Source organism: Melanerpes formicivorus, unplaced genomic scaffold, assembly GCF_026170545.1.
Source record: "Melanerpes formicivorus ecotype bairdi unplaced genomic scaffold, bMelFor1.0.p_v2 SCAF_5, whole genome shotgun sequence".
NCBI lineage: Eukaryota > Metazoa > Chordata > Aves > Piciformes > Picidae > Melanerpes > Melanerpes formicivorus.
Window position 1 is genome coordinate 4,518,727 of NW_027142357.1, and position 15,820 is coordinate 4,534,546.

Here is a 15,820-nt window from a genome sequence, read left to right on the forward strand (position 1 = left end):
GCTTCACTCTGTGTCCCAGGTAATGGCCAGTGCTGAATATGGGGAGTAGAGTGTAATGGTGAGGTAAATGGATTGATGGTTCTCCTTAAAGCTGTGCTCTTCTAGTCCTCAGCATTATTCAGTTTTTGAAAACCTTTTGTTCATTTCCTTCCCCGCCCCTCACGACAGTTTGCCTGTTGCTTGTTGCGAGTGCGGGCAACTTGGAACCTCTGATAGCATTCAACGTTCAACAGTTGTGCTGCAAACCTCTTGGAGCCTCATCTCCTTTGTGTGTATATGGAATGTGCCCCTTGGCTTTCCTGTAGGCAGCCCATGTGTCTTCTTTGCACTGCTTATACAGTGGCATAATTAAACCCCAACCCACTTTCCCAGGCTTTGCTATGCTTATTAACTAGATGAGAAAGGCAGAAGACAGAGGAAGTAAGGCCAAGAATGGAGTACCTTGTTTTAACACCAAGCAAAGCCTCTGCTAGCCTAATGCTAAGAGGAAGGTCTGGAAAAGATTCCACAGGGCCAGTCAGGAAGGCTTCAGCCCTTAGCTTGTTAATAGTTCTGCTTTTTGCGTTGTGGTTTTAGTTTTGTTGGGGCATTTTTGTTGTTGTTGGGTTTTTTTTTTTAGCATGAACTTGTACTCCTTCGGCATGGCAAGTGGGGAAGGAAGTTATCTTATTCTCCTCTTTACCCACCAAATGTCATAGCTGCTCAGCTTGGCTGAAGCCTTTTGTTTCAGTGGGGTCTAACCTTCTGTAAAGGCACTCTTGTAATTTCTGCTGTCAAACTGCTTAGAAAATGTATGAGGTTATATAACCATCTATAACATACTACACAGATGTGTGTTATTGTACTGCTGATCAACATATGAAGTCTTCTCTCTGAATTAGCTCAATACATAATCTTTAGAATTGAAAAATGATCCACCTCTGGCTCAAGTTGGCTTGGTTTGTAAAGGTTGTACTTCCATTTTCAATGAGAAGTACAGACAGTACCATGAAACACTTGGGAAAACCCAGTATGCCTCCCATAAGAGGGTCTGGGGGATGTTGAAAAGGTGGCTTTAAAAAATATACTCTTTACAGAGGTAGCATTTTTCTGAAACAGCTTTTCTTAACAGCTTCCTGCAGTAGCACAGGCAGGTAAACTATGTGATTTCTAATACATCTGCAGCCACAAACCAGTTAGACATTTCTGATGATTTTGGCTTTTGCCAGAAGAATGTACTTGAAAGTCAGAGGCGTGTTCTTTGATCCTTACTGCAAAATGAACAAGGAAGATAAAACATAAGTTATGAACAAGGAAGAAGCTGGAAATTTTCTTTTCAGTTCAGGCTGTGCAGGAATTCCTGGTGGTACGTTAACCAGACTGCTGCATACTTTCATTCTTCACTTTTTTTTTTAATGCAGAATGGTGAAAGTCTTCCTTGAGCATGAGTAAGTGATACATTACATATGGAAATCATGGCTGTATTAAGACAAAGTGCAGTGTTCAGAGGAAAAGTGAAGTTCTTCCAAAGACAGGTTTCTGGACTAAATTGACAACTGGGCTAAGTCAGTACAATCTGCCTGAGCTGCTGATTCCAGCACTTTGTCATCCAGCAGTATATAATGTTAGAGTTGTGTTTGGCAGATGGTTTGTGGACTCAACTGAGAAGATAATTGTCCTTTTTGCCTTTCTTTCTGATTGTTTTGGGGGATTATTTATTTTTCTCTATTTGGTTGTAAGGTTCTGGGATACAGGAATAAGGTACAGCGGCAAAAGGCTAAGGTTTTCTTGCTTATTTGCTTGCCTCACAGTCCTCAGGTACAGAGAGTTACAAGTGAAAAACTAAAGTGTTTTGTGCAGAGACTGTAGAGAGATTTAGAACAGTTTAATACCTTATAGAGGGAAAAAGTTCTGAGGTCTGTGGCTGATGAAATAACTAGGAGCACATTGCATAACCAGGTTCTCTTCCATACATCTCCTGTCACCACCTTATCCCTTCTTTGCAGCCTGCATTCTCTGTATCCACCTAAAACTGAATATATTTTGGAAAATAAAAATACCTGAGCTTAAACTTTAGGGGAAAAAAAATAAAATTTGGTCTTTCCCTGAGAGTGATCATAGACCAGTTATTTTGATTACTGAAGGTTGGGGATTAAAATGCAATCACATCCCACATTTGTGCCTAAATAATTAAAACGTGATAGCGTAGTCTAGGCCTAAATCCTAATCTTGTGTAATGTTTAATAGTGTTTACTTCAACTTTCAATAGAACTGTGCAAAAGTGAACAACTTTCAATATGTGTGCGTTGTTCTTACATTGTACACTGGATAGTAGTAGGATTAAACCTAATTAATCTTAGTATTTCTAAGATACAAAGACCTTTTAATATTAGTTTTTCTTTTGCACCTGGGCTAGAGTCCAGATGGATAACTGTATGGCTACCAGGCAGTGGTTCATCTTTGCTGTTAGACCTGTTGGATGTGGCTACGATTCTCACAGACGCCAGAAACTTTAAGTAGTACATTTTCAATAGACCTTTCACAACTTAGAGGCTGGGGTTTTGAACCAGCAGTGCTTGGTTTTGCCATAGCACTTTGATATCTACTAAAACATACCTGAGACAGCTTAGATCTAAATTTAGAAGTAATGTAGTTTTGTCTGAGTCTTGGTATGCTCTCAGGTAAATGGTTACCCACCACTATTAATGGGATTGGTGTCCAATTATGCCAGTTGACAGAAACACCACACTTGACAGGTGCTTGCATCTCTTACTACAGATAACCGATCTCCAGGTATGGTGACAACTTCTTCAGGATGCCTGTTTGAGATAGCCTAGCTACCAATTGTGTGTTGCAGCCCTTGCAGCTTTCATAGAAATGTAGAATGTTTCAGGTTGGAAGAGACCTTTAACTATCACTTAGTCCCGTTCCCCCTCAGTGAGCAGGGGTATCCTCAACAGAGCAGGTTGCTCAGAGCCCAATCCAACCTGACCTGGAATGTGAGGGAATTGGGCATCTACCACCTCTCTGTGCAACCCAGGCCAGTGTCTCACCTGTCACAACAGGCCCTGCTAAAATGTTTGTCCCTATCTTTCTGATTAGGCCCCTGAAATAATTACTGAAAGGCCACAATAAGGTCTCCCTGTAGCCTTTTCTTCTCCAGGCTGAACAATCCCTGTCCTCACAGCAGAGATGCTCCAGTGATCAGGTAATTTTTCTGGCCTTCTCTGGACTTGCACCCATGTCCTTGTGCTGGGGGCTTCAGAACTGGACACAGTACTCTAGGTGAGGTCTCACCAGAGCAGAGTGGCAGAATCCCCTCCCTTGACCTACTGCTGCTGTTGCTTTGGATGCAGCCCAGGACATGGTTGGCTTCTGGGTTGTGAGGTCGTGTTATTGGCTCCTGTTTGCCAGGACCCCCAAGACCTCTGAAGGGCTGCTCGCAATCACATTATCCCCCAGTCTGTATTTATATTGAGGGTTGTCTCCTTCCTGGTGCAGGACTTTGCACTTGGCGATGCACAGAGGCCAACTTCTCAAGCTTGTCCAGGTCTCTGGATGTTATCCTGTCCCTAGGGCAGGACGGCTTGGTGTCATCTGCAAACTTGCTGAGGGTGCACTTGATCCCAGTATGTTGTTGATTAAGGCATTAAACAGTAGTAGTCCCAGTACAGGCCTCTGAGGATGTGTCAGTTGTGACCTCATATTTTTAGGACTGGTGTCTTATGGTTAATAATGAGCCTGAAATGATGATTAATAACATCTTATCTATATGGCTTTTGTTGTTCTGTGTATCCTGTTCTGCATTTGCCACTTATATCCACCGGGGCATTTCACTATGTTTGTAATTTAATCTCTTTGATATTGTAGAAATGATAAGCTGGCTTTTGTTAAAATGAAACCCTTGCTGGAATCTGCTGTATGCATCATTCTGATGCCAAAGGAAGAGCTGAAGGAAGGAATTTATATGGAGCACAAAGTCCTTGTGCTTGGAATTCCTGCTTGCTTTTTTTCTTGATATTTAAATGAAAAAAAAAAAAAAAGTGTGGATGTCTGCCAGGGTTCTGGTGTACAGGTTAGAGAACTGCTGAAGGAATCTGGTTATGTAAGTGTCTGGTGCTTAATTATTTTATTTTTTTTAAGAAGGAGGGGAGTAAGTATCAAAAATCATTATTCATGAAATGGAATAAACTGGAATTTCCACTTTAATTTGACTGTGGAAACTGCGAGTGCCCTGACTTGAAAAACAGCTTTTTACCATGTGCTGAACAGTGCTATCTTGCTAAGTGTGCTCACGGTGCCAAAACATGGCTTTTAGGTTAAGCAAACATCAGTTACTCACATCACTGACCTGATAACTGCAGAGCAAGCCTTTCTACTGCTATTTAGCTGATAAACTTCATCAAAAGATGGACTATATGACAAAGAGCCATTTTCTGTAAATATATTGAATGCCACCCTCTCTGCTTTGGTCATCAGTGCAGACCCACTGTTCACTTAGGCTGGCTGATGCAACACTGAACAGCAGTAGATGTGAAAGATATGAAAGCAATGTCAAGAGAGAATTTGTGCTGTGAAAGGTGCACATCTCTTTCATAGATAGAGGCAGATAAAAGTCTTGGTCAAGCATCTGAAGGGGGATTTTTTTGTACTCTGTCAAGGATTCGGTTGAGCTGGCCATTAGACAAGTGACGGAGGCTCTCTATGAAACCCCTCTGCCATGCCAAAGAAAATAGGCTGATGGGGTGAGAAAGAAATGAAGCCAGATGAGAAGTCACTGCACTGAAGGGAGAATTGGTTTTGTTCTAGCTCAAACCATGACATGCTTCCAGATAGAAATTCCACATTTGGAACAGCTGTAAGAGTCTGAGTAGTAACTCTGAAACTTGTAATTAAATAGATTATCAATTAAAAAGTCTCAGTGTGTTTGCTGGCTTGTTTTGTTGGGAGTGAAATATGGAAGTTTCCTCTGGTAGACCTGCAATCCGGTGATGAGTCTTAGAATCATAGAATGGTTAGGGTTGGAAGGGACCTCAAGGATCATCTAGTTCCAACCCCCCTGCCATGGCCAGGGACACCTCACACTAGATCAAGCTGCTCAGAGCCATGTCCAGCCTGGCCTTAAAAACATCCAGGGATGGGGCTTCCACCACCTCCCTGGGCAACCTGTTCCAATGTCTCACCACCCTCATGGGGAACAACTTCTTCCTAACATCCAATCTGAATCTACCCATTTCTAGTTTCGTTCTATTCCCCTTAGTCCTGTCACTACCTGACACCCTAAAAAGTCCCTCCCCAGCTTTCTTGTAGGCCCTCTTCAGATACTGGAAGGTCACAATAAGGCCCTCTTGGAGCCTTCTCTTCTCAAGAGTGAACAGCCTCAACTCCCTCAGTCTGTCCTCATTAAAGAGGTGCTCCAGCCCTCTGATTATCCTTGTGACCCTTCTTTGGACATATTCCAGCACAGTCAGGTCCTTCCTGTAACAGGGACTCCAGAACTGGATGCAGTAGTCCAGGTGGGGTCTCACGAGAGTAGAGTAGAGGGGAAGAATCACTTCCCTCAACCTGCTGGCTATGCTTCTCTTGATGCAGCCCAGGATGTGATTGGTAAAACAGCAAATCTCAACCCTTTGGGGAGCTTAGTTAAATTCTGTGTGTAAACAGGGAAAACATAGGGGTGTGGATCGAAAGACCTTTAAAAATGCATGTAGCTGCAGAAGGAGATGCAGGATGAAGCTTTAAGTGGGGTGTTGGTGATTCTGTTTCTGTTGGCCTGATTGGACAGTGGTCTCAGAAGACTTGAAAGCACAACATGCTGTATGGAAGACTTGATTTTTCTTTAGAAAAAAGGGTGTGCAGTAATTTGCTTGAGGTAGTTGCAAGTGTTTGTCTCAGCTGAATTGCCAGCCTGTCTGTATATTAGTCATCCAGCATCATCTGAAAAAGAAGTAATAAAAAAAATATCCAGGCTGGAAGACAAGGAAAGTTCTGTTGGCTTACAAAGCTGTCTTCTGTTCTTAGTTTGGAAGTACAGTGTTTTAAATACATTGGAAAATGAGAAGTGAGATTGATTTTTTTTTTTTTTTTACACTACTGCTTTTCGCTGCTGGCTAAGAGGAAGGGAGGGAGGCAAGCACAGCATGAATGCTGTCTTAAATGTAGAAGGATATTTGGATATATAATCAGGTTTTTATAAAACATAATTGTAAGTCTGACCTGTTGTTGAGCTAGAGTAAAGCTTGCATTGGGAAAGGAGGGAGGATTAAATGTCAGTCTGTGAGACTGGTTTGGCCGACCTAAGGTCTGGGCTTCGTTGCATTTTATTTTTGTAGATATAACCCTGAGTAGTGATACTGAAAGAATTGCTCATCTTGTGAAAACCTTCTTCACAGCTAGGATTTAGACCTACTTTTTGTACATGCACCTATGCAAATCAGTTGCTACCAAACATTCTAGTTTGGGGCAATAACTTGTATACATTACAGTATAGTAACAAAATATTACCAATATTATTAGACTGAGCTTTAAAATTGATGGCTAAAATTAAGTAAGACTGCCCACTCTGCGTTTTATTCATGGCTTCATTTACCAGAGAACTCTCTTGGTTTTAACTTGTTGAACACCAGAACATGGGCTTTCTCCAAACTGACTTGGCTGGAAAAAATTCTGAGCACTTCAGGGGACTAAAAGGCATTGATCCAGAGTCTTTTGCTGGCCCTAGCAGTCTGGAAGTCTATGTTCTAGCTGTGTGCTGTGATCTCATACTGCCAGGGGGAAACACGTGCTTCTGCTTGCTGCAGGGTGCTTTGGAATATCAGGAAAGGGTAGAACTTGGAGGTTAAACCTACAGAGAACTTCCAAAAGCTTTGAGGGCAAGTTGTCAGACTTGGAAGGAATCTTGATGCTTAATCTGATAGGTTTCCTTCACATTTTGCTTACTGCAGGCATGCAGGAAATGTGTCTGAGAGTAAAACAGTTACTGCATGGAATGCTTGGAGAGCCAGTGGATTAACTTTGATAATCATAGTGACCATTTCAGGTGGAGAAGAGACGGCTCTGAGGAGGCCTAATAGCGGCCTTCCAGTACCTGAAGGGGCCTACAAGAAGGCTGCAGAGGGACTGTTTCCAAAGGCCTGCAGTGATAGGATGATAGGCAAAACTTTGAAATTAGAGAAGAGCAGATTGAGGCTGGATGTTAGGAACAAGTTCTGCACCATGAGGGTGGTAGAATACTGGAACAGGTTGCCCAGGGGTGGAGTTGGGGCACCATCCCTGGAGATACTGAAAGTGAGCCTTCACAAGGCTCTGAGCAACCTGATCTAGTGGATGATGTCCCTGTTGATTTCACGGGGACTGAACTAGATGACCTTTGGAGGTCCCTTCTAACCCAAACCATTCTGTGGGTCTATGAACTGCACTGCACGTGATCTTTGCCAAGTAGGCACAATGAGAGTTGCTGTTTCTGGTGCCTGCGCTGGTTCAGGTTACTGTATTGTGCAGCAGATAGCTTTGCTTGCTTTCACTGTGACTAGTGTGGCTTATATAAGCTTCTGGAAGGACAAGGACTTTAGGACTTCTCCTAGGAGTCCCTAAAATGGGCTGATCTTGCAGAAATTATCCATTCATTGTATCTTTCTCTTGCCTGTGGAACCATTGGGTCCCTCTGTTCTACAGCTTTATTATGAGGCCTGTGGGTCTTCTGAGTCTTATAAATACTTTATCTTCTGTTCAAGTCACATGTCTATCCTCTGTAGCATCAAGAAGAGGGAAGTGTGCTGAATCTGCTCCAAAAACCTTCTAAATATATCCTCAGCAATAAACATACGTCAGTGAAATGCGTGACTGTGTTGCAGTCAGCGTTTGCTATTGTAAAGTATGTGTGTACTACTTTAAATGTTACCATTTTTCCCCCTACCTAAGCAGACTTGGAATTCACTGATAGCAGTGGTTTTAGAAATTCATGGCAGCAGTTACCTTGTTATTGAAAATGTTTCCTTATGAATGATGCAAAAATGGGTATAAATAAAAATAGACACTAAACTAATCTATATATGTGTTTTTTTTGTTTTCTTTTTTCCAGTAAAGTGAAGCAAGGTCTCCTTCCTAGCTTAGAAGATCTGCTTTTCTATACCATTGCAGAAGGACAAGAAAAAATACCAGTTCATAAATTCATAACTGTAAGTTTACTGCTGTATGAAAGCTAACTACTGCAAGGGGTTTTGCCATTAAAAATAACAAAGCAAAGAATTTCAGTTACATGTGCTTAACTGCAGCAAGGAATGTCACTGTGGGTTTTTACCCCAACACTATTTCTGTAGTTAAGTAAGAGAATGAATGCTCTGGTATTGTTATTAATTCCTTTGTTGTGCAAAAGAGGGTACTTGAAAGCATCTGTGTCTGTGTGAGGGCTGGGTGATATTTCCACTTGCGTAAAATGTAGTTGGACCACTCTGGATTTCAAATTCCGTTAATCCTTGCCAAAAGAATCAGTGTCAAAAAGTCTCTGTGTTGATAATGACAGGTGACCCATATCTTGATAAATGAAAACTTGAGTGTAACAGCACTTTTTTTTTGTATTTCTTTCATGTCAGTAATTATTGTTTTACTGTTCTGTTGTGATAGGCACTCAAATCTACAGGGTTACGTACATCTGACCCCCGGTTGAAAGAGTGCATGGATATGTTAAGACTGACCCTTCAGACAACTTCGGATGGCGTTATGCTGGACAAAGACCTCTTTAAAAAGTAAACTTTCTGTCAATAACCTAATTGTATAATTCTGAATGAATGTTATCTGTGTGTGACTGCTGTCCTAGGAAAGAGGTGAGGTATATAAAAGGGAGTCAAGCACCCTCCTACTGATGCTGTTTTCATATGAATTTGTTCTCTTGTTTTGTGCAGCAGACAAATTGATCTCCACAAGGGTTTAATGCATCAATGTTGTTTGCTTGTGTATCTGACCCCAGACTAGAACTCTTGGTCAGATGCCAAATAAATGAACTGATGCAGCATGCAGTAACAAAAACCTCTCTTTCACTGCTTTTAGTGTAGTGAGATGTTCAAAGGAGGTGTATGGCTCATTCAGAAGCAAGTATATAAAAAAATTATGTTCTAGGGGAGCATAGAGATGACAACAGTTAGGACTGTGGGCTCTGCTTTGGAAGAGATTTGTGCCATGTTTTAGGGATGTTTTTTTGTTAAGAGAAGCCTGGTCAGTTAGCTGAATAATATAAGCACTGTTTGGGCTATCTCAGTGGCTAAGTGCTTCCCAGGCTGCCCAGAGAAGTGGTGGAATCACTGTCCTTGGAAGTGTTCAAAAACATGGATGTGGTGCTGAGGGATGTGGTGGACTTGGTAGTGCTGAGTTGATGGACCTGATGATCTTGGAGATCTTTCCCAACTGAAATGATTCTGTGATTCTGAATGGCAAGATTAGCAGTGTTCTACATCATGTCTCTAGGACTTGATACTCTGTATTGAGTTAGTAGTCGTTACTATGATAATTTGTAAAAAGCTTGCATGGTTGCCTCCTGTGCAGAAAGAAGAGTTTTGAACAGAAAGACTACCCAGAGGGTAAAGAGGTGACTTTTTTTCATGCAGCAGATTTTCCCTCACAGCAGCAGATGTTAGTTAACCTTTTTAATAAATTAGCACCCCTCCCCCTACAACGTGAGTTGCCTATTCCTCCTGAGCACACTGCATTTGCTGTGTAGAGACTCCTACAAGGGACCTGTATTGTTTCTTCTCCAAGTGTTTAAGGTGGGAAATAGAATAATGTAGCTGCTGAACTGTACTTACCTGAGGGCTTTGAGGTTTCAGTTCCCTAAATGTAGAAGCCAGTGGTGTGATTCGCTGTTGAATTTGAATTCAAATAAAGCATCAAGAATAAGTCACGTGGAGTAGTGATAGCATAAGCTTGACAAGATAAATCAAATTCAGTAGGAAAGAAACCTGTAAAATCTCTTCACTCAAGCATGTATTGTCTGTTTCTAACAGAACTTTCAGCCCCTTTTTGGTGGTGCCAAACATTTGACTGAAATTGATTTGTTGTGAAGAATTTTTGGCTTTTCAGTGCTGTCCACTTAAATAAAAATTCAGGAAGGCAGAGCAACTTGAGCTTTTAATATTTCCTCTCCAGAGCTTCTTGAATTGAAGCCTTCACTGGTGCACACTTCAGAGAGTGCTTGACAAATTTCTTGAATTAGGTCTTCGTGTGACATCTATAACACAACACTTGGTCTTTGCAGCATGAGTGATTCCTTGCTGAGAGCAGCCTGCTTACTGAAAGCACCTCAGCATGCTTGTTAGCTTCCTGGTTTTGTGCTACTCTATCTATGGTACTAAATAAAGTATCACAGTACATTAGAGGTTGGAAGGGACCTCCAGGGATCATCAGGTATTAGTACTGTCTAACTACTATCAGATGAAACTTAGGCAAGTTAAGAGATATAGAGGATAATACACACTATTCTTCTTCATGAGGTGTGCACATTTTGATCTATCCTATATTTTAGACCTGTTTTTGTGGAATTGTAGCTAATTTGTAGGGAAAACCCCCTTATAATAGTAAGGAATTGTACTATCCCCCATTTAGCTTTTCCTTTAACTTGCAAGCTTCTTACAAACAAAACTAGAAGACGTGCAAAAAGGTCTATTTCTTAACTAGCTGTGTTTTGTTGTGAGGGGGTGGTGGGAAGGCCTGAGGCAATTGGAATTGAGCTATTTTGGAAATGGTGTACCCTTGAATGGGATGGGAGCTACTTGAGGAGCAATTAAAACTGAGGTTTAAACGCAGTTCTCTTTTCAGAGTGGCTTTGTAGGTGTAGTCTTTGTCACAAGGTGCTGTCTGTCCATCTTTATTGCCTCAGAAGGATGGTCTTGCTAGTCACATCTCCTCTGATGTGCATGTAGGAAGCAGCAATCTGGATATGTTCTGTTCTAAGCCTAAACCTGACAATCTGTTGCTGGATCTCTATTTGCTGCCGAGCAGCTGAGCTGCTCTTTCAATCTAGTTAGCAAATCCTCAGGAAAACTTTCATTTTTAGATATGCTTAACTTAGCTATTAATAAATGTTTTTATCCTGTTGGAGTGCTTAGAAAGCTTTTGACAGAAGATGCAGAGGGCTTCTGCTATGTTATAATATTAATACCCCACTTGTCAAAATAATGTCACTTTTTCCCCCTAAAATGTCTAAATATGTTGAATGCTTCTGCAGACATAGTCTTGCTAGTTGGAGGCTAAGTTTCACATTCTTTTCTGTGACGCTTATACTGTAGCATTTTAAACAGGGGAAAAGAGTGTCCTTGGAGCTAGGGAGTTGATAGCCAAACAGTTTTTCAGGACCATGGAAGCTGAGACTGTTTTTAGCAGGTTATCAGCTTTGTGAAGGGAAGCAATAATCAGTAATCTAAGCCAGAACTTAAAGAAGAATGGGTGGAGGTAACAAGTTGATAAATGAAGAAAAATAGTGCTGTATGCTAGAGATCAAAAACTCAGCTTCATCACCCTCCCTCACCTCCCCAACCTGTTGCTTTGAGGTCATACAAGTCACTGAAAGTTAATGTAGAGAAGATTTGCACCATAGTCTTCCCAGCTCACACTTATCAGGGAAGTTTTATAGTTTGAAAAGGCTTAGTTTCAAATTGGAGAGAAAATGCTTGGATTGTCGTTTGGCAAAATACAATGTTTTAGGGTAAGATCATTAAAGTTTGGAGAAATGGAAGAAATTGAGGTTGGAGGTTTTTAGTGTACCTATCTTGAACACTGCTAAGGTATGTGGGAGATGAGGATTAAGTTGGTAGTAGTAAAATTTGACTATAGAAAGATTTTTATTTATCAGCATATTAATTTACTTAAGTTCCTTGCTGTGGTCCTTTCCTATGGCTCCACTGCTGAGGCTGAGACACCTTGGCAGAAGTCTGAGAACAAGAGCTTCTTGCAGAAGTAGCTAATGTCCTTAAATGTAATTGGAGGCTCTTGGGTACAAAACCAAACAGGATTTTTTTTGCAGGATATGGGGAAAAAAGGATAGGACAAGCATGACAAATTTCAGCAAATCCAACTAAATTGCAGTTTTAACACAGACTAACAAATCTAATACAGACAAAGCAATTCTGAAGATGTGCCTACAGCAGAAACTTCTCTGCTCTTTCACTTTTGGAAAGTAGCATTTGAAATGGCTGTCAGCTGAATTTGGGATGAAGTCTCCTAAGTACAAAGGACTGAAGGCTTAATAGAAGAAAGGGAGATTCAAAGAAAGATAATTCTATCTTTCAATAATCTTCATGTATCTTCATTTTGAACTGATAATGACTTTTAATAACAGGGTTATTGGAAATTTCTATTCCAGGTGAAAATTAGTTTTTTACTTTTCCCAGTAAGTCTTCACTGGAAGGATCTGATCACCTCCATAGCGTGGGTCGACATGTTCTCAACTTTCCACTTTGTCCTGACAAAGTGTGTTTCTGCTTTTGTCAAGGATGCCAGAAAGCAGTGTTAATGAAAGGGTTTGGTGTTAAACCTCCCTTTTTTGACCTTGCACTTGGATAGGGCTATTGATAGCCTTTATCAGGTCATATTTCAACTGATGTGATAAGAGCTCCTAATTTCTACCCTTGCTCCTGCTTGCCTCTTCACAGACAGACCACTTTCAGCAGCCTGTCTCAGCTTGTGTTCTGATCATTCCATTCTTCTGTTTCTCCTAGATAAGCTGTTTCCTTTTTACCTGATGAGTTTTTAAAATGTTCCAGATGGGCTGTTGTTTAGAGGGTGTGGATGATAACTGTTCTGGGTTAAAAGGCAACAAAAATTCCTTAACTGCTGGTAGTCTGAAGCAAGAGGCTTGCACTGCTGCTCACTTTTGCTCAGTTTAGAAGATGTTACCAAGTATTTCCATGGAGTTTTGCTCTTACTGGAGTGGAAGTGTGGATTTAGATTGGGTGTTAGGAATCAGTTCTTTACCATGAGGGTGGGGGAGTGTTGGAACAGGTTGCCCAGGGAGGTAGTTCAGGCCCCTTCTCTGGGGATACTCAAAGTGGGGCTGGACAAGGCTCTGAGCAACCTGATCTAGTGGAGGATGTCCCTGCTGACTGCAGGGGGGATTGGACATCTAGACCTCTGGAGGTCCCTTCCAACCCCTAACGTTTTGTGATTCTGTGAAATCTTTCTCATAAAGACTTGTTCTCATAGCCATGTAACTTCAAGGGACTTGCTTAAATAGCCTATAACTGTTATTCAAGTAGGTTGCTGGGTTGTTTTTTTTTGAGTGCTTCTTGAGTACACTAATAAACTCTTTTAACTTCTTGCAGGTGTGTACAAAGTAACATTGTGTTGCTCACTCAAGCTTTCAGGAGGAAGTTTGTCATTCCAGATTTCATGTCCTTTACTTCACATATTGATGAGCTGTATGAAAGTGCTAAAAAACAATCTGGAGGAAAGGTAACCTGCTTGTAAATTCAAAGTTGTATAGATTCCTTGATACCAAGCAGCTGCATACTCTTAAGAAGTCAGCTTGTGGGTTTTTGATTTGTTTCTTTCCTAACAAAGTGCCAAACTGATAACTTGATAAAATAGCTACGGAGGTTCAGTTATGCCTGCAACTTGTGAACCGTGTTAGAAACAGCTCTTTAACAATCTTACAGTTTTGAGGTTAGAATGAGAAAATAGTGTTGTTCTTTCTCTTTTTTTAATGTAAACTATAAAACTGCCATATACTTTATCTTATTAAACTTAGTCTATAAAAGAATTCTGCTCATCTACACAGTGAGCTAGGTTGTGTGACAGAAATAATAGTCAGCATCGTACCTGTCTTACTACAGTTGAAAAGCCCTGAAAGCTTTTTACAAGCTAAAATTTTATATGCTTTAGACTGGATATTAAAAAGAAATTCTTTACACTGAGCAACAGGTTGCCCAGGGTGGTTGTGGATGCCCCCTCCCTGGAAGAGTTCAAGGCCAGGTTGGATGAGGCCTCAAGCAACCTGCTCTAGTGGAAGGTGTCCCTGCCTATGTCAGGGGGGTTGGAACTAGATGATCTTTAAGATCCCTTCCAACCCAAACCATTCTATGAATCTATGATTCAGAAAGGCCAAACATACCATATCACAGAACAGAGATTCCTCTTAGAACATGCTGAAGTTTGTACGTTGAAAACATGCCTTGTTTGATAATGGTCTAGTGAAGATAATAGTTTGTAGTGAAAGTTTAGCTGTATCGTGTAACTGTCCATGGAATCATTCAGTTGTACCTTGTTTGTCCTTTCCACAGACATTTATTTTAATTAATGTGTATTAACATACAGTTCAGTATTTTGGATGTTGTAATGTGTCTTTCTCCCTTTCACATTGTGACAGGTTGCTGACTATATTCCACAACTGGCCAAGTTCAGCCCTGATTTGTGGGGTGTCTCACTTTGCACAGTGGATGGACAGAGGTATATTCTAACTTTTGGAATTTGCTATTTCACTTGTTTGAGCTGTCTGGCATAGCACTTCATGATATCTCATGGTGTAGTAAATAAAAAGCTTTGCTGGAGTTGTTTAAGAAGTAAAATCCACTTGGTCATCAACTTGTTTTCAACTTCTTTGTTTAACTGAATTATTTTGCTGCTGTTATGAAATACTGCTTGAATAATGTTTGTAAATAATATATTTAAAGCTCTTTACGATTCAAGCTCAGTATGTGATTACCAGAGGACAAGATAGAAGCAATGCTTACATACTGGCGTCCCCCAGGGATCAGTGCTGGGCCTCGTCCTCTTTAACATCATCACTGATGATCTCGATGAGGGGGTTGAGTCAGTATCAGCAAGTTTGCAGATGACACCAAGTTAGGAGCAGATGTTAGTCAGTTAGAGGGTAGAAAGGCTCTACAGAGGGACCTCGACCGACTGGACAGATGGGCAGAGTTCAATGGGATGGCATTTAACAAGTCCAAGTGCCGAGTGCTGCACTTTGGCCACAGCAGTCCCCTGCAGAGCTACAGGCTGGGGTCAGAGTGGCTGGAGAGCTGCCAAACAGAGAGGCACCTGGGGGTACTGATCGACAGCTGCCTGAATATGAGCCAGCAGTGTGCCCAGATGGCCAAGAGGGCCAATGGCATCCTGGCCTGCATCAGGAATAGTGTGGCCATCAGGAGCAGGGAGGTCATTGTGCCTCTGTACTCTGCATTGGTTAGGCCACACCTTGAGTACTGTGTCTAGTTCTGGGCCCCTCAGTTTAAGAAGGACATCAAGACACTTGAACGTGTCCAGAGAAGGGCAACAAAGCTGGGGAGAGGCCTTGAGCACAAGCCCTATGAGGAGAGGCTGAGGGAGCTGGGATTGTTTAGCCTGGAGAAGAGGAGGCTCAGGGGTGACCTCATTGCCCTCTACAACTACCTGAAAGGTGGTTGTAGCCGGGAAAGGGTTGGTCTCTTCTCCCAGGCAACCAGCACCAGAACAAGGGGGCACAGTCTCAAGCTGTGCCAGGGGAGGTTTAGAGTCGAGGTGAGGAGAAAGTTCTTCACGGAGAAAGTCCTTAGTCATTGGAATGTGCTGCCCGGGGAGGTGGTGGAGTCACCGTCCCTGGAGGTGTTCGGGAGGGGATTGGACGTGGCACTTGGTGCCATGGTCTAGTCATGAGGTCTGTGGTGACAGGTTGGACTCGATGATCTTCGAGGTCTCTTCCAACCTTAGTGATACTGTGATAGTGTGAGTTTTAGTCTCTGGAAATTGAAGAGTTTTGTCTGCTTGTGCCTCAAATGATGTTACTTTTCCTATAGGTCACATGTACTTAATGAGTTCTTTTTCTGCATTTTAATGTTTGTGCTGTAGCTTTGTTTTACAATTTCTGCACATCACCAGA

General features: G+C 41.6%; 1 protein-coding gene across 4 annotated transcripts in view; it reads left to right on the forward strand.

Moving 5' to 3' along the window:
- The window catches only part of GLS (glutaminase), a 73,949-nt gene that overhangs the window by 1,283 nt on the left and 56,846 nt on the right, over positions 1 to 15,820 (forward strand). For all 4 annotated transcript variants that reach the window (XM_068137921.1, XM_068137922.1, XM_068137923.1 and 1 more), the window contains exons 2-5: positions 8,060 to 8,156; positions 8,602 to 8,723; positions 13,287 to 13,416; positions 14,330 to 14,409. In XM_068137921.1, coding sequence (XP_067994022.1) covers positions 8,060 to 8,156; positions 8,602 to 8,723; positions 13,287 to 13,416; positions 14,330 to 14,409 — 429 coding nt within the window. The remainder of the gene's footprint in view (positions 1 to 8,059; positions 8,157 to 8,601; positions 8,724 to 13,286; positions 13,417 to 14,329; positions 14,410 to 15,820) is intronic.